The 24,540-nt window shown below is 39.4% G+C and overlaps 3 protein-coding genes across 3 annotated transcripts; 1 reads left to right on the top strand and 2 right to left on the bottom strand.

Moving 5' to 3' along the window:
- Positions 1-237: 237 nt before the first annotated feature.
- Positions 238-843, bottom strand: LOC122669251 (protein DMP2-like). The gene has a single exon (XM_043865973.1). The coding sequence runs from the start codon at positions 799-801 to the stop codon at positions 238-240; it is 564 nt and encodes a 187-aa protein (XP_043721908.1). The 5' UTR covers positions 802-843.
- Positions 844-13,706: 12,863 nt separating this feature from the next.
- LOC122668438 (uncharacterized mitochondrial protein AtMg00810-like) lies at positions 13,707-14,650 on the top strand. Its single transcript, XM_043865002.1, has one exon. It carries the CDS (start codon positions 13,707-13,709, stop codon positions 14,514-14,516), a length of 810 nt encoding a protein of 269 aa, XP_043720937.1. The 3' UTR covers positions 14,517-14,650.
- A 9,130-nt stretch (positions 14,651-23,780) lies between these two features.
- On the bottom strand, positions 23,781-24,339 carry LOC122669636 (protein DMP2-like). Its single transcript, XM_043866439.1, has one exon. The coding sequence runs from the start codon at positions 24,292-24,294 to the stop codon at positions 23,785-23,787; it is 510 nt and encodes a 169-aa protein (XP_043722374.1). The 5' UTR covers positions 24,295-24,339; the 3' UTR covers positions 23,781-23,784.
- Positions 24,340-24,540: the final 201 nt, after the last annotated feature.

Raw genomic sequence — 24,540 nt, 5'->3', positions numbered from 1 at the left:
GTTCTATCCTCTGCAGTGCGGGAATCTGGCGGTGCACTGCAATGTGGCTCTGAGAGCTCAACATGTAGAAGAAGCTTCATCCAATGGAACGAGCTCGATGCAAAAGGCAGTTTTTTTTTTTCCTTTTCTTCTCGATACTGTTGGATGTCGCATCTTCCACATGTCGAGTTTTCAGGGCCGCATTACAATGCACCGCCAGATACCCACACTGCGGAGAATTTTTTTTTCCGATTCCGACTAGCTTGCAGGGTACCCAATCCCGTGACGTTTGTTGCGGAAGATGAAGAACACTGCACTGGCAAAGAAACCAACCAAGGGAGGCAAAAGCATTACCAACACCTTCTGAGCAGACTCGAACGATGGATAGTAGCAGTTTACGGTGTTTGTGTCCAATAGCGAAACCACTGCAAACACAATCAGTGTCCAGAATGCATGCACAAAGTCTCGGAATCTAAGCTTGTAAGACGATAAATTCACTTTCTCTGATGCTGGTGATGGCCAGAACCCATTAATGGTTGCAATCCCATAATGAACCAACCCATCACTGCCCGTGTAACTATCTGTAAAAGTTGAGAAGAAGCAGGAGAAGCCACAGAAAACAAGGAGAATACCGGTTAGGTATTTGTTGATGGTGTGAGGACAACGTCCGTTGTCGGTGAAGACTGGATTTAGGAATCGAAACAAGAAGACAGTCCCAGTAGGTAGAAGCTTGAGGAGGCTTCCCATCCCTTTTAATGCTTTGTCTGTCATGCCTTCTTTGGTTGTCCCAGAAGTTGAAGATGAATTCTTGTCTTTCGCCATTTTTCTGCTCTAAAATATGCTCCCCTTTGATGTTCCAGAACCTAGTTATATAGGGCTTCCTCAACTTTGGTAGATCCTTAGAGCCATCATATTTAGGTTCATATATAGTAGCAGCATTGGCAGTGAGAAAGAGAGAGAGCGAGAGAGAGAGAGAGAGAGAGATGAAAGAAGCATTTCTATCTTGCACGTAAAATGGAATTGGGCAGCTGAGGCTTTGACCTTTGGTTTAACTTGAAATCTTGAACTTGATGTGGGCCTCTTTACTCCTTTATTTATCTCTATGTAGTCATCAAGTTAGAGAAATCTCGTAGCTACCAGTAAACAAAAGTTAGCAGAAGGGATATTCAATACTGGAACTGTAGATGAAACCCATATGACTGATTAATCTCCAATTGCCTCCATTCGTCTCTCAATAGAAAAGAAGATGGAATTGAAGCAGATAATACTGTTTAAGGTTTAAACAGAAAATAAAATGCATATTAGAGCAGAAATAAAAAGGAAAAGTTTTTGCTACTACACTTGTAGCAGGAATGCTTGCAGCCAAGGAAATGGAATAATTCACTTCTCCTATGGGTTTATAAATACCCTCTTAGGTTTTAGTATTTTCTAAAATACCCTTTAAGATCCCATTTCCTTGGCTGCCAGCCTTATAGCAGGAACATTCCTACTACTAGTGTAGTAGCAAAATTTCGTCTAGAAATAAATGTTGATGAGAACAACTTGTTAAAAATATGTGTCCATCAAATTCAAATTTGATTGAATAAATAATTATTTTATTTTTTCATGAATTTATTTGATTGACTTATAAGATTGTTCCAAGGGTTTTCACACAAAACCGTTCTCAACTAGGGATATGCTCGAATATTCTGTCTAAATGGTCGTTATAATGTATGTCACGAGAAATGATGATTTCAAATTATATATCAAGTATGTGTATAGAAAAAAAAAATCTCATACAAATCTCATATTTGTTACTGCCTGTTGTATAAGGACGAGATTCGTACCCGTAACATTTAGACAAGACCTGACATCCTGTCTAAATGGTCATTACATTATATTTCACAAGAAATGATGATTTCAGAACATAACTGTAATTATATATCGTGTATGTGTATAGAAAAAAAGTAAATCTCATATGTGTTATTGGCTGTTGTATAAGGATGAGAATCGTACTTGTAACATGTTGACCCTTTTTTACCTAAAAGATCCTTATGGTTACTGTGTTGCATTACGGGTTTTGATACACCAAAGGGTTGATGTCTCTCGGACTACATATCGGTGTGCTAGATTCAAGGTGATGCATCGTGAGCGAAAGAGATGCTCAACATGGAATCCACTACCCTTGATTGAAAAATATCAAATAGAGAGAATGTTTGTGATCGATCAGACTGAAATTTGGATCCAATGATGTTTTTGTAAATTTTGTACAAAAATTATTTTCATATTATCGCATATATTATAGTATTAGTTTAATGACGTTTGAACAGGTTTTTGGCGTCCGGTTGTGATCACAAAATCTGATAAGAACATGTACAATATATCGGTGTTTGGCAGTATTAAATTACGTGCCTTATTATTTTTTAGAGATATTGTTTAGTGAAGGGTCCTATGTACAAATTAAAAGAGTTTAAATATGCACGACAATTATCGAGAAATAAAAATAAATTAATTATCTTTTTAATTATGGCAATGAAATATACTTTAATTAGATAATTGCCTGTAGTGAGTGAGTAATTGTTTCTTCCTCAACTTTAATAGATCATAAGCCATACCTAGGTTCATATATAGTAGCACCATTGGGAGAGAGATATATATAGTAGCACCATTTAGAGAGAGAGAATTTCTATCTTGCAAGTAAAATGGAATTGGGCAGCTAATTCTTTGACCTTTGATTTACTTAAAATCTTGAACTTGATATGGGCCTCTGCTCCTCTATGTACAGACAAAGAGTTTCTGGCCTCAATCCCTTTCTGGGTGCACTAACAGATAAAAGATTTGGTTAGTAAAGACAAAAAAAATCACTGACTTGTATATATCCATTTGCATTGTTGCGTGGAAGAGAAATCTCATAGCTACCAGTAAACACAAGTCAGCAGAAGGGGTATTTGATACTAGAACTGTTAGATGAAACCCATATTGAATAAACAAAGAATTGAAGCAGACAATACTGTTTGAGTAAGGTTTAGACAGAAAATAAAATAGCTAGCTAGGTAGATTAAGTAGCACTATCAAGGCGCTGGAAGAATGTTAGTTGTTACTAGATGATACAACTTGGGTGAAGGCATGAAGCTCTGAAGTAGGAAAGACTCAATTCCCTTTTTCTTCTAACAAAGAGTTATTTAGTTACACGACACTATATTAAAAGAGAAGGTTCTCTGAGAATGAGGAGCACACCAATGAGGTTTGACAAAATGGCATCATACATTATCAAAGCCCACGTCGTCCGCCTAAACAGAAGTCTCTTTTTCTCGTTGGTCATGGATAGAGAAAGATTTTTTACCAAAAAAATGTATAGAGAAAGACTCTAAAAGAAAGGGCAAGGGATTGGTACGCCGCCCGCTTACTTGCATGCGGGTGGCTGGACCAATGGGGCACATGCATGAGAGGGGCAGCGAGCCCTTTCCAAGGGTTTGGAGAGAGAGACAAACATAAGCTGGGCAGATCGGTGGCATGCCAAGCCTTTTCCCAAAAAGAAAATACTTCACATGTTAACTCATATAAATATTCATTGATTTCTTTGAATTGATTCTTCACAATATGGAGTATATATAATTACAAGAGATGTCATAGTCGGTGAAGATTTACAAGAACATCACAATAGGATTTGGAATCTTTGATAGATAGAAACTAATATCACATGTGATTGGTAGAATCCATATCACATGTGTTTCCTAAAAAGAGAGGATACCGATCTTGAGAGTCCATAACAAGTTGGATTCTCAAGATTGGTTGATACACCCCCTCAAGTGGAAGGTCCGTGAGAGTAGAGCTTCAATTTGTCCCTCAAAAATTTGAATCGCGCAGCGGAGAACGCCTTGGTCATGATGTCCGCAACTTGGTCATTGGTGGAAATAAACTGAACCGAAAGTTACTTTTTGGCCACCCATTCATGAACAAAGTGGAAGTCGGTTTCAACATGTTTGGTATGAGCATGAAATATTGGGTTTGTAGACAAATAGGTAGCATCAGTGTTGTCACACCATAGGATCGGGGGAGCCTTGATTGGAGACAATTTCATTGAACAGTGACTCTAGCCAAATGAGTTCAGTCGCCACATCAGCTAGGGCTTTGTATTCTGATTCAGTAGAAGACTGAGCCACTGTTTTTTGTTTCTTGGAGCCCTAGGAGCCAAGGTTAGGGCCAATAAAAATTGCAAAACTCCCAGTGGATTTGCGATCTACCCCATCACTGACCCAATCTACATCGGAAAAAGCTTGGACATGAAAGTTAGTTGTACGATGGAACAAGAGACCATGATCCCGAGTGTGCTTCAGATAGCGTAAAATACACTTGACCATGCCCCAGTGTTCTTCAGTCGGGGCATGCATAAATTGACATACACGATTAACAGAAAAGGAGACATTCGGTCGAGTCAGGGTCACATACTGTAATGCCCCAACAATTGAGCGATACAAAGTAATCAGGAAAAGGGACACCCCTTGAATCAAACGTTTTGCTACTAGTAGCCATGGGAGAAAGGACGCCTTTACAATCAATCATGCCAGAACGATCTAGGAGATCACCAATGTATTGGGACTGAGAGAGAAATAACCTGGGGGTGCAGTGTGGCCTCAATCCCTAAAAACAAATGCACTGGACCCAGGTCCTTGATTGAGAACTCGGATGCAAGTGATGATAGCAAACGAGTCACCTAGGCTGTGGTGCTGCCAGTAATCAAAATATCATCCACATAAATGATAACATACATCAATGTGCGGCCAGTACAGTAAATAAAAAGTGAGGGATCTGTTTTGGAAGCCAAAAATCCAAACTGCAGTAGGAATTGAGTGAGGCGCTGATACCAAGCACAAGGTGCCGGCGAATCGGCCAGTTGTGGGATACGGCAAGGGAAATAATGGTACGGATTGTGGTGGGTTTGACCACAGGGCTAAAGGTGTCAGTGTAGTCAATCCCATGTTGTTGGTGAAAACCCTTCGCCACCAAACGGGCCTTGTAGCACTTAAGGGTGTCGTTAGCCTTGCATTTAACTCTGTAAACCCACTTGCATCCCACTAAATTCATGTCAGGGTAGGGGGAACTAGGGACCACGTGCCATTATGGACCAATGCATTGAATTCTTCAGACATTGTTGTTCTCCATTCAGGGATTTTATTGGCCTGGGAAAAGCAAGTCAGTTCAGGAGAAAAGGTAGAAGGAGAGGATGTATTTAGGGCTTGAGGAGGGTTGGGCCTAGCACGAAGCCGCATAGAGTGCACGCGGTTGTTGGGTGGAGGTAAGGGTGGTGGGGCTGGTATGGATGGGGAACCAGCAGGTAAACCATAAAAATCCTGAATTGGGAGAGTGCTTGTGGTAAGGGGGAAGCCATACGGCTGGATTGAGATTGGGGATTGGGGGAAACAAGTGGGATGGGATGGGGAGCCACAACAATGGAGGGACCGCCAATGGGAGCTACAGCCCAAGGAGTGTGTGGAGCTGTTTGGGATGATGGATGGGGTCCAAGGAGAGATGAAGTGGCAAAGGAAAAAATTGTTTCATTGAAACGAACATATCGTGCAATATAATAACGTCTAGTGGCATGGTCAAGGCAGCGATAACCATGCTGATTAGGACTGTACCCTAAAAATACACACGGAACAGATCGATAATCCATTTTGTGGCGATTGTAGGGCCTTATTAGGGGATCACACAGACAGCCAAAAATATGAAGGAAAGTGTAATCTGGACTCTTATGAAGAACAAGTTGGAACGGTGAAAAATGATGAGATACTTTGGAGGGCATACAGTTAATAAGGTAAATTGTAGTTTCAAAAGCAAAGTGCCAGTATTGCCATGGGACCGATGCATAGGCAAGGAGTGACAGACTAGTCTCAACAATATGGCAATGACGCCTTTCCACTGAGCCTTGCTGCTCATGAGTATTAGGAGATGAAACACGGTGTGAAATCCCAAGGGAAGAAAAATAACTTGGGAGAGAGTGATACTCACCACCCCAATCAGTTTGAATGGACCTAATCAGGCAGGAGAATTGACGCTCAACCATTAGCTGAAATTGACGAAAAATTCCATGCACATCAGATTTGTTTTTCAGGCAATAAAACCAAATAAATTTAGAGTAATCATCTATAAAAATAACAAAATAACGATGTCCGTCAATTGAAGGTTCCGGGGAAGGACCCCATACATCACTAAAAATCAAATCAAGGGACAAGTAACTACGAGAATTAGTTTCATTTAAATGGAGACGGCTGGCCTTGCCTAACTGGCAGGCAGGGCAGAGATTGCATAGATGAGAAGAGCTACAATGTAAGTTATTAGCACGCAACATTGATCGAAGAAGGTGTTCATGGGGATGACCCAAATGAGAATGCCACCCATCAAAGCTGGTCCGTTCAACTAGCAGAAGGGAATGAAGAAGAGGATGGGAGGGTGTACAGTCCATCCTTACTCGGTCCAGTAAGTAAGGTCGCTTTGGTTACCTGATCCTTGACACAAAAATAGGAAGGATGAAATTCAAAAAGTACGCCATTATCATGTGCAAAGCGTTGAACTGAGAGAAGAGGTTTGGTAATAGAAGGAACATGAAGAATATTTGATAAATTAAAAGAGAGAGAAGGAGGGGAAAGAATACCATTACCAACATGAGAAATGGGCAGCCCCTTACCATTGCCAACGTAGAGATTATCAGAACCAAAATAGGTGTCAAAGGAAGACATAGACTGTAAGTTAGGGGTGACATGATGGGTTGCGCCGGTGTCAGGGTACCAAGTTAAGGCAGTAGATGGAGGGATTGGAAGGGTAGGGGAGAAGGGGAGGTTGTGCATGGTTAGCCTGGGGTGAATACGGTGGAGGGGGGTAGTGAGGTTGATAAGGAGATGGAGAAGGATAAGGGTTGGGTGGGCGATAAAAGCATGTCTGAGTGAGATGGTTGGTTCGATGGCATAGAGTGCAAAAAAGTCGTCCACCTGGAGAGTAACCACAACCACCACGGCCAAATCTGCCATGCCCCTCATGACCACGAGATGAACCGTGACCTGATGAAGAAGAGCCGGGATCACTAGAGGAGGGGGGACCATTGAACGGTGTTGGCAGAAGGCGTTGGTACAGATGCTGGAATGTCTGTAAGAGAGAGGTTACTAAAAGACAGCATACTTTCATGGCTGAGGAGAAGCCCATGGAGTTCAATGTATGTGGGAGGCTGAGGCCGATTCGGAATCCCAGAGACGACGTCTTGAAGATCATCTCGAAGGGCACGAAGAACCTGCACATTAAATTCTGTGGGCTTCAGAGGCAGCCAATTCGTCGGATATGGACTTGGCTCGTTGAAGGAGAAGGGTAACACTCTCGTCTGGTTTTTGCCAAAAATTAAGTAAATCAAGTTAAAGGGACACGAGCCTGGCTATTGATGCTGAACCGAAGGCCTCATGTAATGCATCCAACACTCATGGCTGGTTTCTTTTTCCAATAGGAGAGGAACCAGTGTCTCTGAGAGAGACGCTACAAGTAGGCTGACCAGTTGTGAATCTTGCTTGATCCAAGCAGTAGCTTTAATGGGATCGGTCGGGCAAGGGTTGGACCCATCGAGATAATTGATAGGCCTTGGCCTTTGAGGAAGGGCACAGCCTCTTTTGCGTCAAACAAGAAAATTGGTTGGTGTGAGTTTAATGGAGAGCAGATGGTAGGCAGATGGAAAAGTAAGTGGTGATGTGGTGGAAGAAGAAGTGGAGGGGGGAAGAGAGGCAGCGGTGTAGGATTGAGTGGAGGGTTCGGTTGCCATTGGAAAGAGCACCGACTATGGGAAAGAGGAGGGCACCGCCACAGAAGAGGATCACCATACTCGTTGGAGCCAAAGGCGCTACTCGGTGGAGCAGAGAAAAAAAAAAGGCTCTCTGATACCATATTAACTCATGTAAGTATTCATTGATTTCCTTGAATTGATTCTCCATAATATGGAGTATATATAATTATAAGAGATGCCATAGTCGGTGAAGATTTACAAGAAGATTACAATCGGATTTGGAATCTTTGATAGATAGAAACTAATATCACATGTGATTAGGAGAATCCATATCACATGTGTTTCCTAAAAACAGAGGATACCGATCTTGAGAGTCCATAACAAGTTGGATTCTCAAGATCAGTTGATAACATGCATTCATCGATTGGGAAATGCAACTCCATAATGACAATAAGCATTACCTCAAGTGCAATGAAGTCATTTATATGAAGAGGAGAGAGATAGACACATAAGTGCTAGTATACCCTGCTCCAACAGCTCAGAGAACCTTATCCCCTATTTTAATTAGGATGAATTTCAATTTCTCCAATATCCTTATTCATATTGGGTTTGATCTCAAAGTCTATTTGATTTTGCAATTTTTTCTCCAAGGCGAAAGTTCTAAGGAGAACATCAGATTTTCATCCATTTTCCTCTCAAAGAGAAATATTTTATCATCCTTTTGGGAAAAAAAGGAATAGAGAATCACCAACTAGATTAGGGTCTAGCTAGGACTCACAAATAAAATGACTCCACAAGTGACTCCAATGGAGATCAATCAAACAAAAAGATTAAGATACAAGTCAAGTTGCGGACCAATCAAGAACGGTGTTAGGAATCTCAGTCCATTTGGTTACTTGGTCAAAACAAATTAAACATAAAATAGGAAAGAAAAATTAAGATATGAGTAAGAGTAAATACATACCTTACGCGTTTGGCGTTACAAAACAATGATTAATATACACAAAATAAACTAAACATACACATGCTTGGTAAAAAAAAAAATATATACATATATATATATATATATATATATATATTTATTTATAAAAATACCACTAACTAACTAGCTTGCAAAACCCTAGCTAACCAGATTCAGGAGCTTACGAACAAATAGTTTGATCTAACATGTATATGTATTTCAAACTACCATATCAATGCAAAAACAAATAACTAAATAATAACAAGCAAATAAAGAAATACAAACAATATTCTTTAAATCATCCCATATGAATGTTTAGAGACATGAAATAAGATCCTAAAAATATAAGAAAATATGAATACAAGAAGAATGGTTTTCAACACTTTTACCACAATCTAAAATATCATAAAAATAACATAAAATAAAAAAATCCTAAAAAAAAAAGTCCTAAAAATATGATGAGTGCAGATCAATGACAAAACATAAAAAAGGAATCAAATCCATAATTGAAAACAAAAGAAGACTCTCCTATATGACAATAAAGTCTATATGCAATATGCATAATAAACATAAGCAATGTTGAAATAGGAAACTCAATGCATGAATGATGAGAGTATCCTTATAGTATGAAGAAAACACTAGAAAGCTAGCGAACAAAAGTGTAAGAAAAAAAAAAACAATGTTAAAATAGGATTTGATCCATACTAATGTCTGCTACTATTACACAGAAAGGTAATAATAATATATACCTCTTACCATGCAAAATATGAACAAAATATATCATCAATAAATTAAGGGTAATAGTAACATATACCTATTATCATGCAAAATATGAACAAAATATATCACCAAATAATTAAAAAAGCAATTAAAAGTAAAACGGAAAGGGATATACCTAATGAGAAAAAGCACCAGAATAATGGGGTGGAGGGCGCTCCAAACTAAGGTGGAGGCCCTAACTTCTCTCTCAAATTCTAAACTTGAGTTACAGTTGTAGGGGTGCTTACACTCTCTCAAATTTTTTCTTAAACATGGGGAAAGGGGTTATTTATAGGAACAAGCAACCTCGTTAGCCTCTCTACCTGGAGGATCTTACCCAAAACTGATAGATTTTGGGGGAGAACTAAGTGGGTTCTCATCAACAGTTGAAAAAAGGATAAAACTCTTCAACCAATAGAAATCAGGTAACATTGTGGTTTATCACGACCCAAAGGATTTCTTATGGTCCAAGAAATGTATTTGGACGATATATACTAAAGGTGTATCAGTTTCTCATTAAGGGTATTTTGGTCTTCTTGGGTAGATTAGGTTTATTGTTTATACCTTGTTTTGTCTCTTTGTATACATGATATTGAAGAACAGAACTTGGCCGTATGGCTTTTCTCCCAAATACGAGCATGGCCTTTCTCATGGCCTTTCTCTCAAATTAGATCATGGTATTAGAGCAGCCTCTTGGGATATGAACCGTAGCTGCTGCAATTTCTCGTCATCGCATGCATTTCTTCTATTTCTCTATTGCAAGCATTTCTTCATCGCACAACTTCTAGTCGGTTCTCTCCTCTGGTTGCACATTCTGGTTCTGCAGCAAGGATCTCTCCATTGCACAATTTCTGGTCGTATCCTCTGGTCATAAACAACTTTTGGTTCTATTGCATAAACAAGTAGCACCCTCTGGTTCTCTCCTCTTTCACAAATCAAATATCATTGTATTGCATTTTTCATTTGCAAATTTGACAAATATGGATGAGAAGAATCAACCAATTAGCATTCGATTGAATGGGGGAAACTATTCTTATTGGTCATCGGTGATGGAAATTTTTTTGCTTGGCAAAGGTCGGTGGGGCTATGTAACTGGTACATCAGTTAAGCCAACTGACCCTAAAGAAGAGACCTATGCAACTGCCATTGGCAAGTGGGAAATGGAGAATGCACAAGTTCTCACTTGGTTACACAACTCTATTGATCCTAGCATTGGAATGAATTGTTCTAAGTATAAAACTGCCAAGAAAGTTTGGAGTTATTTAAGTCAGATGTATCTTGAATCTAATTTTGCCAAATAGTATCAGCTAGAAATGAAGATTAGAAGTGCCAAGCAAGATGGTAAAACTATTCAGGAATTTTATAATCAGATGAGTGCATATTGGGACCAGCTAGCACTCATGGAACCTCAAGAACTTCAAGCCTTCAACAACTATATTTCTTATACAGAGCGCCAGAGGCTAGTTCAGTTTCTTATGGCTCTCCGGGATTAGTTTGAACCCCTTCATGGGTCTATCTTGCATCGCACTCCTTTGCCTACTGTTGATGCAGCCATATGTGAGTTGATCACTGGGGAGACTCGCTTTAAAGTTGCTCAAACAACCTCTCCTCAGCAATCTGTTTTTGCTACTTCCTCTGCACCATTGCTACCTACTCCCATGGCTCAACTTATTCAAGTTACAAGGAAACCAAAGCCTCTTGTTGCTATTGATGAGTGTAGTTTTTATCGTCAAAAAGGACATTGGACATCTTCTTTCCCGGCCTAACCTCCAAAAAGGGCGTTTCACTTCACAAACTCTGCAACAACCTCCTCGTACCAACTTTCAGCAGCTCACTCATGGTCTGACAGCTCTAGCAACTACAGCACCTACTGCATCTGCATCGAGTGATCACCTCTTTGCCTCTATGGTTCAGTCTATGATTGAGCAGCTGCATTCTATGCTTCATTCTCCTACTCTGGATCAGTCTCATATATCTGCCATGACCACTACACACACAGGTTTGAGTGGGTCTCATGTTTTTGGTTTAACCCCTCATCATTGGATCTTTGATTCTGGTTCTTCACACCATATGACACCTAATCTTTCATCTCTTAGCCATTGTGTTTCACCATCTTCCCCTGTTCATATTTTAACTGCAACGGTTCTCCCATGCTAGTTGAATCTATTGGTTCTATTCTACCTTCTCCCTCTTCCCCTTTGTCTATACCTGATTTTTTTATGTTCCACAATTATCTCTTGGCCTACTTTCCATTAGTCAATTGGCTGATTCTAGTTTTGATGTTCTTTTTTCTTCTACTGGTTGTGTTATGCAGGAATGGAAGTCACAAAAGCTAGTTGGGACTGGGCGTAGATCTAGCAACCTATATGTTTTGGAGAGTTTACATCTTCCTGCTTCTAGTTTTTCAGCACTTTCTTCATTTCAATTAGATAACAATTCTTCTTTTTATTTATGGCTCTCTAAGTTGGGTCATTTATCTTGTGATCGTTTGAAACATTTAGTATCCTTTGGTGTTTTGGGGAAAGTTTCTTTTAGTGATGTCTCAACTTGTAGTGGATATAAACTTGCTAAGATGATAGCATTACATTTTAATCTAAGTGCTTCTTTGTCTATTTCTCCTTTTTCCCTTGTGCATACTGATGTGTGGGGGGACCCTCTCGTGTTCCTACAAAGGGTGGCCCTGTCTATTATGTTTCTTTTGTTGATGATTATAGTCGTTACTGTTGGGTATTTCTTATGCATCACAAATCTGAATTTTTTAAGATCTATCGCAACTTCTCTTCCATGATTTAGACTCAGTTCTCTACTACCATCAAGATACTCTGCTCGGATTTAGGTGGGGAATATTTATTGGGAGAATTCACAGAATTTCTTGCTACTTTTGGTACTATACACTAGTGTTCTTGATCTGAAACCCCCCAACAAAATGGTGTTGCTGAAAGAAAACATCACCATCTTATTGAAACTACTCGAGCCTTATTACTATCCTCTTCTGTTCCCACTATTTTTGGGGGAAGTTGTCCTTACTGCTGTCTATCTTCTCAATTGTATGCCCACTCCTCTTCTTTCAGGTATTTCTCCTTATGAAAAGTTGCTTGTCATGTTCCCAATTATTCATTGCTTCGTGTGTTCGGTTCTGCTTGTTTTGTTCTCCTCCCTAAACGTGATCGTAGCAAGCTTACTGCACGGTCGATCATGTGTGCCTTCTTGGGATATGGTCTTCATCAAAAAGGATATCGTTGTTATGATCCCATATCCAACAAGTTATATGTCTCTCGTCATGTGGTTTTTCTTGAACGGATTCCATACTACACTATTTCTTCTTGTGTTGCCCCAGTTTCTAAGGAGGATCTTGTCTCTATTGATCCTTTTCCTCTTGAGGTTCCCTCGGATGAGTTCACATCTACCATGGATCCTTCTAGTCTCCCCTCTCTTCATTCTGATGGTTCTAGTTCTTCTCTCATGTCCCCTTTTTCTCATGTAAACTCTCACAGGGAGACAGTGACTGCTAGCTTGGATGCGCCTACTCCTAACCTGCCCATTGTGCCTACCGAGACTGCACCATCTGATAGAAGGTATCCTCTTCGCACTTGTCATCCCTCTGTTTGTCTTCTTGGTTTTACTAATACTTGCTTCTCTCCATCTTTTCGTTCTTTTCTTGCCTCTATTCACTCTTTTCATGAGCCTCAGAATTATAAAGAAGCATGTACTGATCCAAACTGGGTGAAAGCAATGCAAGATGAGTTAGCTACTCTTCATCAGACTTGTACTTGGGATTTGGTTCTGATGCCCATTGGTAAAAATATTATTGGTTGCAAGTGGGTGTTTAAGGTTAAGACCAATTCGGATGGGTCTCTTGAACGCTATAAAGCTCATTTAGTAGTAAAGGACTTCACTCAGGAGTATGGCATTGATTATGAGGAGACTTTTACTCCTGTTGCTAAGATGACCACAGTTCGCACATTGATCTTGGTTGCTGCTATCCGTCAATGGCCCTTGTTTCAGATGGATGTTAAAAATGCTTTCCTCCATGGCACTTTGACTGAAGAAGTTTATATGCATCCTCCTCCTGGTTTCACTCATCCATCAGGTCATGTTTGTCACCTGCATCATGCTCTTCATAGGCTCAAGCAAGCCCCTTGTGCATGGCTTGAGCGCTTTCATTCTACTGTCACTCGGATTGATTTCAACTCCAGCACTCATGATTCTAGCCTTTTCGTTCGCTAGTCTCCTACCGGTCCTATCATATTGTTATTATATGTTGATGATATGATCATCACTGGTCCGACTCATGCCAACATACAGACTGTCAGACAACGTCTCCTGAGTGTATTTGATATGAAGGACTTGGGTCCTCTCCGTTACTTCTTGGGCATTGAAGTTGCTTCTTTCCCTAAGAGTTATCTTCTTTCTCAGTCCAAGTATGCCAATGAGGTTGTCCATCGTGCCGGGTTGACGGATGATCGTGTTGTTGCCACTCCAGTCGAGTTAAATGTCAAGCTTTCTGCTTCTGATGGTGCTCCTTTGGATGATCCTACTCTATATCGTGAGTTGGTTGGTTGTTTGGTTTATCTCACCGTGACTTGCCCCGATATTGCATATGTTGTCCATGTTGTTAATCAGTTAGTCTCTGCTCCCCGGACTACACACTGGACTGCTCTACTTTGTATTTTGCGTTATATACGAGGTACAATCTTTCATAGTTTGTTGCTTTCTTCTACATTCTCTCTGGAACTACGTGCCTATGCTGATGCTGATTGGGCTGGTGACGTCAATGATCGTAAATCCACTACTAGCTTTTGTTTATTTTTAGGTGATTCACTTATTTCCTGGAAGAGTAAGAAACAAAGTGTTATTGCTCGATCTTCTGCGGAAGCTGAATATCGTGCTATGGCACATGCTACTGCTGAGATTGTTTGGCTTCGTTGGCTTCTTTTTGACATGGGTGTTTTTCTTTTTTCCTCCACTCCTCTGTATTGTGACAACAGAAGTGCTATTCAGATTGCCCATAATTCTATTTTTCACGAGCGGACAAAGCTTATAGAGATTGATTGTCATTTTGTTCGCCAACATCTTTAGTCTGGCACTATCACCTTGCCCTTTATTTCGTCCTCTTTTCAGTTGGCTGATTTCTTTACAAAGGCTCACACAACTACGCGTTTCGCATATTTACTTGACAAACTCACGCTGTTCTCTGCTGTCACATCCTGAGTTTGAGGGGAGGGGTGTGAGTTGGATATATACTAAAGGTGTATCGGTTTCACATTAAGGGTATTTTGGTCTTCTTGGATAGATTAGATTTATTATTTATACCTTGTTTTGTCTCTTTGTATACATGATATTGAAGAACAGAAGTTGGTCATATGGCTTTTCTCCCAAATACGAACGTGGCCTTTCTCTCAAATTCAATCAGATTTTGGACCCGAAGATTCCTTCCAAAAGTTATGAGGCAATGGATTGCACAAAAACCAATAAGTCAATTTTCTACAAAGCCTAGATTTTTGTTGACGCCTAAAGCATGAACTTCGATGTGAAGAGTGTGTCAAAGGAAGCGTTTGAAGTTGATATGGGCATGTTGAGTGTCGAACAAAGGCCAATGTATGTTGATACATGGCTCTGGGGTATTCAATTTTGTAATAGGCTCTGTTTGACGCAGAGGAGTTTTGTCGACATCGAGTAGGCATTGAAGAAATCATGCTCGATGTCGAATTGAGTTCTATGCGTGCTGAGTTGGAGGTCATTCGGAGTCCGAGTTAAATTTTTTGCATGAAAGCTTTGGGGTAACTTGGTTCTAATTTTAATCGGGCCAAGCAGGGCCCAATCCAAATTCATTGAAACTTTAAAAGGTTATTTCTTTGAATCCAAAAATTCAAATAGGGTAATTCAAAAGTCATTGTAAAGCATTTTCAAATACTTTCTTATGGTATGAAATTCGGGGATTGTTTTGATCAATAAAAATTCATTTCAAAGTAGGTCCCACATGATTAAAATGAAATATTTTCTAAATTAAAGTGCAAATATACTTAATCTCAAATCAAACTTGAGTATGATGAAATATAGTATGAAAATTGTTACCAAAAAAAATAATATAAAATCATGTGATTTAGAAATTTGAGTGAATTTAAGGTCAATCAATCATATTTAAAGTTTTAAACCCCATTATCCCTACTGGGTCATTTCACTTGGATAATCTTCAATGTTTTCGAAATTATGAAGAATCTCCTAAACTTTAAAATAGATCTTTCCCTTGATTCTGGAATAATTACTCACAATCACGTTAAATGCGTTCTGGTATGACAAAATGAGGCAGGCATCTCATCCTACCAAATTTACCCTCCTTTTGACAATAAGGGGACAATTTTGTTTTGTCCCCTAATGATAGTACAAAATAGGGAAAATTATAGATCACCCCTTAGTTTTTGAAAAAAACTCAAATGTCTCCCTCTACAGTAACGGTGTTAGTCTGTTGTTAGTTATTGGTGTGAAATGATTATTTTACGCTTATACTAAAACATTATAATTAAATTTATAATACTACCCTTCCTTCAACTTCAACATTGGTCAAGGGTAGTTTAAAGATTTAAATTTATTTAACAGGCTGACATCATCACTTAACAGCATAAAACTAACGTTAGAGACTAATTTGTCATTTTGGGTCTAAACAAAGAGTGATTTGAGTTTTTTCAAAAACCAAGGGGTGATCTGAATTTCGATTAAAAACCAAGGGGTGATCTATAATTTACCCTACAATATAACAAGGATGTCAGTTTTCATAATCTTTTGTACTCTTTTATATGGTTTACATCACATGGTGATAGATCTCTTTCACCATACGTAGATACATGGAGAATATCCCATATTCTAACACTTTGAAATAATTGTTTTACTAACAAATTTTGTTTTTTGAGTATTCTAATATTTAAAATCACTTTCAATTTATGTTTCATCCAACAATTGAAAATTGATATTTTTTAGTGTATCAAATTGACGCATTAATATGATCAAAATTATGATACAGACAGTAATTTGACATGATCAAATATAATCGAAACGCAATCGCTTTAAATAATTTTTGGAAAGAATTGCTTTACCAACTTTCATTGTTTGAGAGTATTCTAATACTTTGAACTCCCTTTCGTTTCTATGCTTCAATTAAGAAATTAAGAATTTATTGAAATTCGATTTCTTGTATTTCAGATTGACACACTAATCTATATGATCAAAATTATGATTAAGACTCAGAAATTTAAAAAGGAATATCTGATCAAAACCCTTATGAGGGAAAAATATCTCCTATGATTCTCTGACCGGTACAGTTCCCCTAGTACCTCTAATAAGAGGGGAGTGGACCGCACCCAGGTAGAGTGTTCGGTCAGGGGTGGAATGGCCATTGCGGCCCCCCCTTGTTAGAGAATCGCAGGAACTATACCAAGCAGGGAATTGCAGGGAATAAAGATGCCATAATTGAAACGCAATCTACTAGCTTTAAGTAATTTAAAATGATTTCTGATCTAACCCTTTAGTGCAAGGTCACTAGAGTCACCCATTTAACTTCCTCCTGTCACTCTTCCTGCACTTAATGTTTTACCCTTAATAAATGAAAATTTTTAGGTCTACTTTTTATTTTTCTTTAGGGTAGAAGCAATACTTCTACCTCCAAAAAAAAAAAGGGGGAGGGGAGGGTGTTGTTGGGTTAGAAGCAATAAGTCTCAAGTGTCTGAATGACACCTCTACAGCTGTATGTAGAACTTGACAACTTCAGCTAATTGTCTCTTGGCTTATTCACAAAAGTTCTTTAAGATAAATATATAATAAAATATTTTTTAAAAATATTTTGAAAAGTAACATATCATTTGTTTTCTCTTAGTCAAAGTAACATATCATTATGTCAGACAAAAATGTCATAATGATATATGCAAAATTGTATATATCATACTAGGGGAAACATATGGCCCATGTGCATGCACAAGGCCAATGAGAGTGCAAGCTAAAGCATCATGGGAGGCGGGATTTCCACCTTTCATAAGGGGCAGGAAAGTCATCCCCCCCCCCCCCACTGTGTCTGGAAGTGGGAGGTGCATTCCTCTCTAAAACTTTTCTTCATCACACTATTACCCTAATTAGAAAAATAACTATAAATCATATTGAAACTTTGAAAGAGCAAAAAAGTAAAATTACAAATTATTTGACACAAAGAAGTGTCAATAAGAAAATCCTGATAACAAATTCATACTTTAGACATCAAATGTCATGACAATGAATTTTATGAAACTTACCTTTAAACTTATGAAGAAGCTAAATACTTGTGAAAACTAAGCAGCAAGAACAAACCTGCAGGGAACCAAATAAGGAAAGGGGGGTTTTGTGACACTAAAACTAAACCGGACCATATCGAAACCTATAAGACGTTGAACTGAACCTAAAAAAATGGACTAAAACTGATATAACCTGATAAGAAACCGATACCAACCCAAAATTCATTAAGAACACTTATTTTTTCATACTTCTGAATATATTTACATGGTAAAACGAGACAAAATAGAAACCAAATCTATAGTAAACCGATAAGAAGCTTAAACCAAATCAAAATCGAACCAAATCCAGTGCACCCTTCTTGGATCATGTTTTGGACTCACTCATTCTCACACCGAATACCAAAATCTAGTGAAACCGATCCAAACCCACAAATTGAAACCCCTAGCCAAGAATGATTCTAATTCTGGCCTACCCCTATTGCATTTCTACAATTAAGTAAAGGCCTGGGCTGAGATACCCTGGCCCTGAACTAGGCTGGGCTAGACTGGGCTAGGCCAGAGTTGAGGCCTCAGACTGAGGTCGGGCCAGGCCAAGGTTGAGGCCTCGGGCTGAGCCTAGCCCGACCCTATCCTCTTTGTCTCCCTATTCTTCCTCTTTATTCTACTTCTTCTCCCCAGCTTGGCCTAACCCCTACATCTCCCTTCCCCCTCCCATGGTTAGGGCCAATCAGAATTAGCCCGGCCCAACCCTGAGGGCGGGTCAGGGTTGGATTTTTCTAGCCCTAAGTCAGGGTCGGGTCGGGTCGGGCCGGGCCAGGCTTGGACCCAGCTAAGTGATCTCTCCTCTCAAGGTTGAGTTGGGGTTTTAAAAAGCCTGACCCCTGTTGTAGCCCTACACCTATACGAAATTAACCAAGAGTTGGGGTCAGGAACCACCGATACCAATCTAGATCGAACAATTCCACCGACCAGCAACCGATCCCTAAAACCACATTTGAAGTTCCATTCCTTGTCGTGGGAGCTAGTTCAAATTTCAAACCATGTTGATCATTGCTTCTTCGATCTTCTTCAAGACTCAAAAGTGATAATAAATTAAGGGAAAATTACATGATTAGCTACTTTTGGGTTTTCATTTACAAAACTATCCACCCTATGTTTGAGTTAACAAAAATAGACAAAAACAAGTTTAGTTTTACAAAACTAGACAAAACAGTGACTCTCCTTCCTTCCTTGGCAGTTCCTCTCTAAAAAAATCTCTTTTTTTTTTCCTCTGTTGCTTGGGGTAGCAGAGAATGGCGGTGGCTGGGACAAGGGTAGGGTTGCAGGGAATGGAGGATGCTTGTGCAAGAAGGCAATGATAGGGGTAAAAATGTCTAAAAAAGTAAGTGTGGGAGGGAGAGATACTATTTTGTCTAGTTTTATAAACCTTAACTTGTTTTTTTCTATTTTTGTTAACTCAAACATAGGGTGGACAGTTTTGTAAATGAAAACCCAAAAGTAGCTAATCATGTAATTTTCCCATAAATTAACTCACCGACCCCTACTTCCCAAGTTCCTAGTCTTGGATCTTGGCTATTGAGTATATTTGCATTTACAACCTTTTATGCGGGGAAAAGGCGTAGGGGATCGAGAGTGTACTTTTGTTTTCTCTCCTTCCCTCGTTCTTTTCATTCCCTTCTCTGGGGCAATTATTATCACTACCCTACACTTAGCCTATATGTACTAAAATTATCCTATCTTAAACTTATTTTCTGAAATTACCTTGCTTTTAAACTTTTACTTCTCCTTCTACCCTCATGTTTTTAAATACCTAGATTGCCCTTCCTTTTCACCTAGTAACCTACTAATCTATTTAACCTACCATTCTTCTTCTATGTTTGACTATTTTTGTCATTAAAATAGTAAAAAATGAAAGCACTCGACCGCTTATTCTCTCTCCTATTTTTTACTCTATTCGGGTTTTTTTTTTTTTTTTTTGTTTCTTCAATTTTTTTATTTAATTAATTTTTTATTGACAAGAAGGTAGAGATAATCTAATGATTGATCTTGTGTCATTTTATCCCATGGCTGCGAGGTTAAGGAGAGATGAAAATTGTCGTGTAAAGATCAATTGTAATGGAGAGGGAGGGTTGCCTTCTGCTCCTGTGAATATGAAGAGGGAGAAGAAGAGTGACAACTCAAGAATCGCGTTGTAAGTTAATAAAAAATAAAAAACACGAAAAGGTAAATTGAATAAAAAGAGAGTCAATCTGTTCCATGGTTTTAGTGCACGGTATCGGAACGGGTCTCGGTAACTTGCAAAATCGATACGATACCGATATGGTATTGGCTGTATCAGACAAAATTACCCCTAAATCTCCATAAAAAATGAGTTTTCTAACCATTTTACCCCTTGTCTGTACCGTGCTACTGATACAATATCGGCACGGTATCAGTATCGGTGACTAGCAAAACTGGTACGAATCCCCCGATACAAACGATACGATACCGATACTCAAAACCATGATCTGTTCGAAGAAGAACAATGATGATGCAATGTTGACCATGAACCAGTCCTCGATCTCTCAGTTTTCCAGAGGATTTCCTATTTCCCTTCTAAGTCAAGTCCAATCACAAACTTACAAATGCGTGATCCCACAGGTCCACCAATTCTGGGTTGAACATAGTTGGTTGGGGTAGCACCGTAGCAACGGGGTCGTCGGACAGATGGATGGGTTCAGAAAAATGAAACGGCCTTCCGGTCGTACTCCGTTCACTGCACTCCCATCTGATGTTCCCAATGTCGAAGTTTTTCGTGGATGGAGTTGTTGGCGCTGCGGCTTAATTCTCAGATGTTCAGTATCTGGGTCGCAATTCCATTTACAACCTCATTTTCATAAGACTTGTTGCACCAGAGGAAAATTATCACCTACGTTACCTGCCCAGTACGGTTTTTTAGTGTCTCTAATAAGAGGGGGGTGGATCTCACTCGGGCAGTGTTCGGTCAGGGGGTGAAATGGTCATTTCGTCTCCCTTGTTAGGGAACTATAGAAACCGTACCGGGCAGGAAACCGTAGGCGATAAAGATCCTTGCCCAAGATGTACAATTTGGCTCTCCTCCAGCCGTGGTGGGAGCTGGAGGGTCCAACCCCCAAAACAAGGGTGGTTTTGCTAAGCTGGACCCTCTAGCTCCCACCACGATTGGAGGAGAGCCAGATCCCAAGATGTCGACCCATCTTATTAATAAATCCAAACTTAAAAGGGCAAGTCTTACAAAAAAAAAATTTAAGCGGCAAGAGATGGATGTCTCCTCGTGTAATGCCCGTACCAAAGTGGTGATTAATAAGAATACACATAAGGGCATCAACATAGAAATGATTTTTTATTTCATTAAGGGAACGACGATACAATTTCCTAACTTAAAATTACCTTTTAGCTTTTCTTTATACAATCATGTGATCGTGAGTGAGGGTATTAATGGGTTATTGAAAAATAGGTTACATTGTTTTGTAACTTACCACAATTATAACTAGACAAAGCCATTATATAATAAGGGCATTGTTTGGTCACGTAAGACCTACACCAAATGGGTATAGAGCATCAATATGGACGGGATTTTCAATTTTAAGAGCAGCTAGATGGTAATTTTGCGTACTCCTATGTTTTGGTACAGTAACCACGTGATCAGGTAGCGGTTTTATTTTCCTATTACTAGGGTAAAGCTTTTTGTATCCAACGTGGTTACAATGGATGGTTGTAACCGTGTTTTCCTTCTCACTTTTGCCCCTAAGTCACATTTTTTCTCTTTCATTTTAATTTGAGGGTTTTGTTTAATTTCCCTTTCTCCCTCCCCCTCTCCCTCTCCCTCTCCCTCTCCCTTTCCAGCGCCGGCTTTCCTTCCCCAGCTCTCTCTCTCTCTCTCTCACATCGTCTATTCTATAAGAAGCACTTCCAAATAGAAACTTCGAGTGTGCTCTTGCTCCAAAATTGACATCCGTTAGCCGCTGCATCCACACCAGCCACTGCTTCTTTGGTGAAGACTCCGCCGGCTTCTACGACGTCCTTGATGGCTCCGAAAAGAGAGTTTATATGGTGCAGATTTGAAGTAACAGAACAGGGCCGATTGAAAGTGAGCCTGGCTTGCTATGAGAGAGAGAGAGAGGGAGAAAACGCATTCAATGATACAGTAGGGGAAATGGGAAGTTTTAATCACTTGACGGAACAGTTTCTCAAATTCTTCTCTCAGAAATTATTGAACGAGAATTCCAGCATAATTAGAACTACAGCTGATAAGAATTGATGACCCTAAAGAAGAAATTGGGGAATTCAAAGGAAAGTAATGTTGGTAGTTGAGAGAGAGAAGGCCGATACTTGGCTTTGATTGGGCCCTACCAAGTCGTGCAAGTTGATCTGAGAAACGCCCATAAACAGAAGCTAGATACTTCCAAATCTTTTTGTTCCAATGGTTCATGGGAATTAGATGAACCAAATCGGATTTTGTGGAAGATGCAGCGACATAGGTATTCCGGATTGGACTGACGATAATGACTTGGACTTTCCCATTAGTAATCAGCAGTTGCAGAGGGGAGCACAGGACAGAGGAATATGGCCGTGAGAGACTTCTAAGGGTTGAGAGGCAGGAGAAAGGTGAAGAAAGGTTAGACTACACTGTGAAATTACATCACTAGACACTCTACTGTTGTGCCACATCATTGTATAAAGGGTAAAAAAAACCGGTTACAAAGTCTGTTTGTAACTTGCTTGGTTACAAACAGACGCACCCTGACTTATTGAAATTACCCTACTCATTTTCAACTTAGTTTTATTAACTAATCAAACTCTATCCTATTCAAAATTGATTTTAGGTTTTCCTTAAAAAAAGCAAATGTTCCCCTCTTGTTCCCCTCGAGCTAGCAGAGCTAGCAGTCGTTGTATCTCTCTTTTTTCCCCCTTTTAAAATGGCTCCCCTGCCTTTCCTAAATGATGCCCCATCCTACATTCCCATTGGTGCTGTCTACTAGCGTATCACATGGGGGCGGTGTTTCTATCCCTCTTCTTACTTTAAAATTTCAAAATTATCTCTCACAACGGGTCACTCCTGGCCTGCTGCCCCAGTCGGTCTCTCTCCCCCACGGACTCTCACTACATCTCTCTGTCTCGCCCCTCTAGCTTGCTGCAATCTCTTGTTGTGATCTTCTGTGAGAGAAATAAGAAGCTATTGTGCTGGTGTAGGACATTGCCAATGATGAATCACTGATCAGACAATACAAAAGATTTACCGATGAGAATTGAGGAATGTAAATGAACGAACCTACCCAATTGATCAAAAGTATGCTACCAAATGCCGCACTTTATCTATCCAAGAATTAGAATTGCTACATCTTGCCTGGTAGCACAACTAGCTGAACAAATCAAGAAAGCACTCTCTTAATAAGACTATGTATGCAAAAGACATTTTCCCCAATGGCACAGGGTGAAGACAGAAGAGTCAAGGGCCTCAAGGCACCAATCAATTGAGCGAGCAGTTGTCTTTACCTTATGGCATCTTTGAAAGCATATCATATTGGTGTGTGAACCACTTTAAATTTCTCGATCATCTTTGTTTGAATATGCTTTGTTTCTTCGAGTAGAGAGGTGGTCTTCTTTGTACAATTAAACAAAAAATAGTATCATACACGTAATTAAAAGTTCAACGTATGCAGATTTTTTAATGGTATTATACAGATTTTTTTTAACGATATTATACATCATAATTAATTTCAACAAGGTATATATATATATATATATATATATTTGTTTTTCTTTTGTCTTATGGTCATGAATCATGATTACAGAATATTCCTCCTTTTTAATTGGATATCCACACACTGTTTCGATTAAGTTATTAAACTTGGTGTAACGAGAGGGACTCTAACAAGAATCATCTCTCAATCATTCTCTTATAAAAATATATTGAACTGAGAAATTAACAATTTTTATTTGAGTTGCGCTCAAGTAACATAATAGAAACAAACAAGAAATTCCACCAAACACACACACAACCTTCCCTAATGGAAGAAATCAACTTTAAAGTAGAGAAATTCATGAACAAGGGGAGGGGAGGGGTCTGATAATTAGGTTGCAGGGTTCCCAATCCCGTGACGTTTTCTGGGGAAGCAGAAGAACACTAGACTGGCAAGAAAACCAACCACGGGTGGCAAAATCATCACCAAAACCTTCTCACCGATCACAAACGATGGATAGTAACAGTTCATAGTGTTTGGGTCCAATAGAGAAACCACTGCAAATACAATAAGTGTCCAGAAGGCATGAACAAAATCCCCAAATCTAATCTTGTATGATGACAAATTCACAGAATCTGAAGCTGGTGAAGGCCAAAGGCCGGTGAGAGTTGCAATCCCATAATGAACCACTCCATCGCTCCCCACGTAACTGTCTGTAAAACATGAAAAACAACAGGAGAAGGCACAGAAGACAAGGAGAAGACCTGTAAAGACCTTGTTGACAGTGTGACAATGTCCATTACTGGTGAAGAGTGGATTAAGGACTTGAAACATGAAGACAGTACCAGTGGGTAGAAGCCTAAGAAGATTGCTCATACCCTTTAATGCCTTATCTGCCATGCTTACTTTCTCTTTGCTCTTCCAAGAAGAACTTGAAGATGGAATATTCTTGTTACTCGCCATTAATTCGTCAACTCTATAGGACCTCCAAGTCTAGTACTGGGTGATTGTTTCTTTCTTCCTTAACTTTGAAAGATCCTGATCAACCTTATTAAGGTATATATAGTAGCTGAAAAGGTAGCCGGGAAAAGAGGGAGAGAGAGAGAAGGGGCAGCAATTGTTAGCTTGTACGTAAGATGGAATTGG

This window comes from Telopea speciosissima, chromosome 7, assembly GCF_018873765.1.
Source record: "Telopea speciosissima isolate NSW1024214 ecotype Mountain lineage chromosome 7, Tspe_v1, whole genome shotgun sequence".
Classification (NCBI taxonomy): domain Eukaryota; kingdom Viridiplantae; phylum Streptophyta; class Magnoliopsida; order Proteales; family Proteaceae; genus Telopea; species Telopea speciosissima.
This window is presented reverse-complemented; position numbering and strand designations above follow the sequence as displayed.

What these genes read in the sequence shown, in the direction of transcription:
- LOC122669251 (XM_043865973.1), bottom strand. Translation starts at nt 801, where the DNA reads ATGGCGAAAGACAAGAATTCATCTTCAACTTCTGGGACAACCAAAGAA.
- LOC122668438 (XM_043865002.1), top strand. Translation starts at nt 13,707, where the DNA reads ATGATCATCACTGGTCCGACTCATGCCAACATACAGACTGTCAGACAA.
- LOC122669636 (XM_043866439.1), bottom strand. Translation starts at nt 24,294, where the DNA reads ATGGCAGATAAGGCATTAAAGGGTATGAGCAATCTTCTTAGGCTTCTA.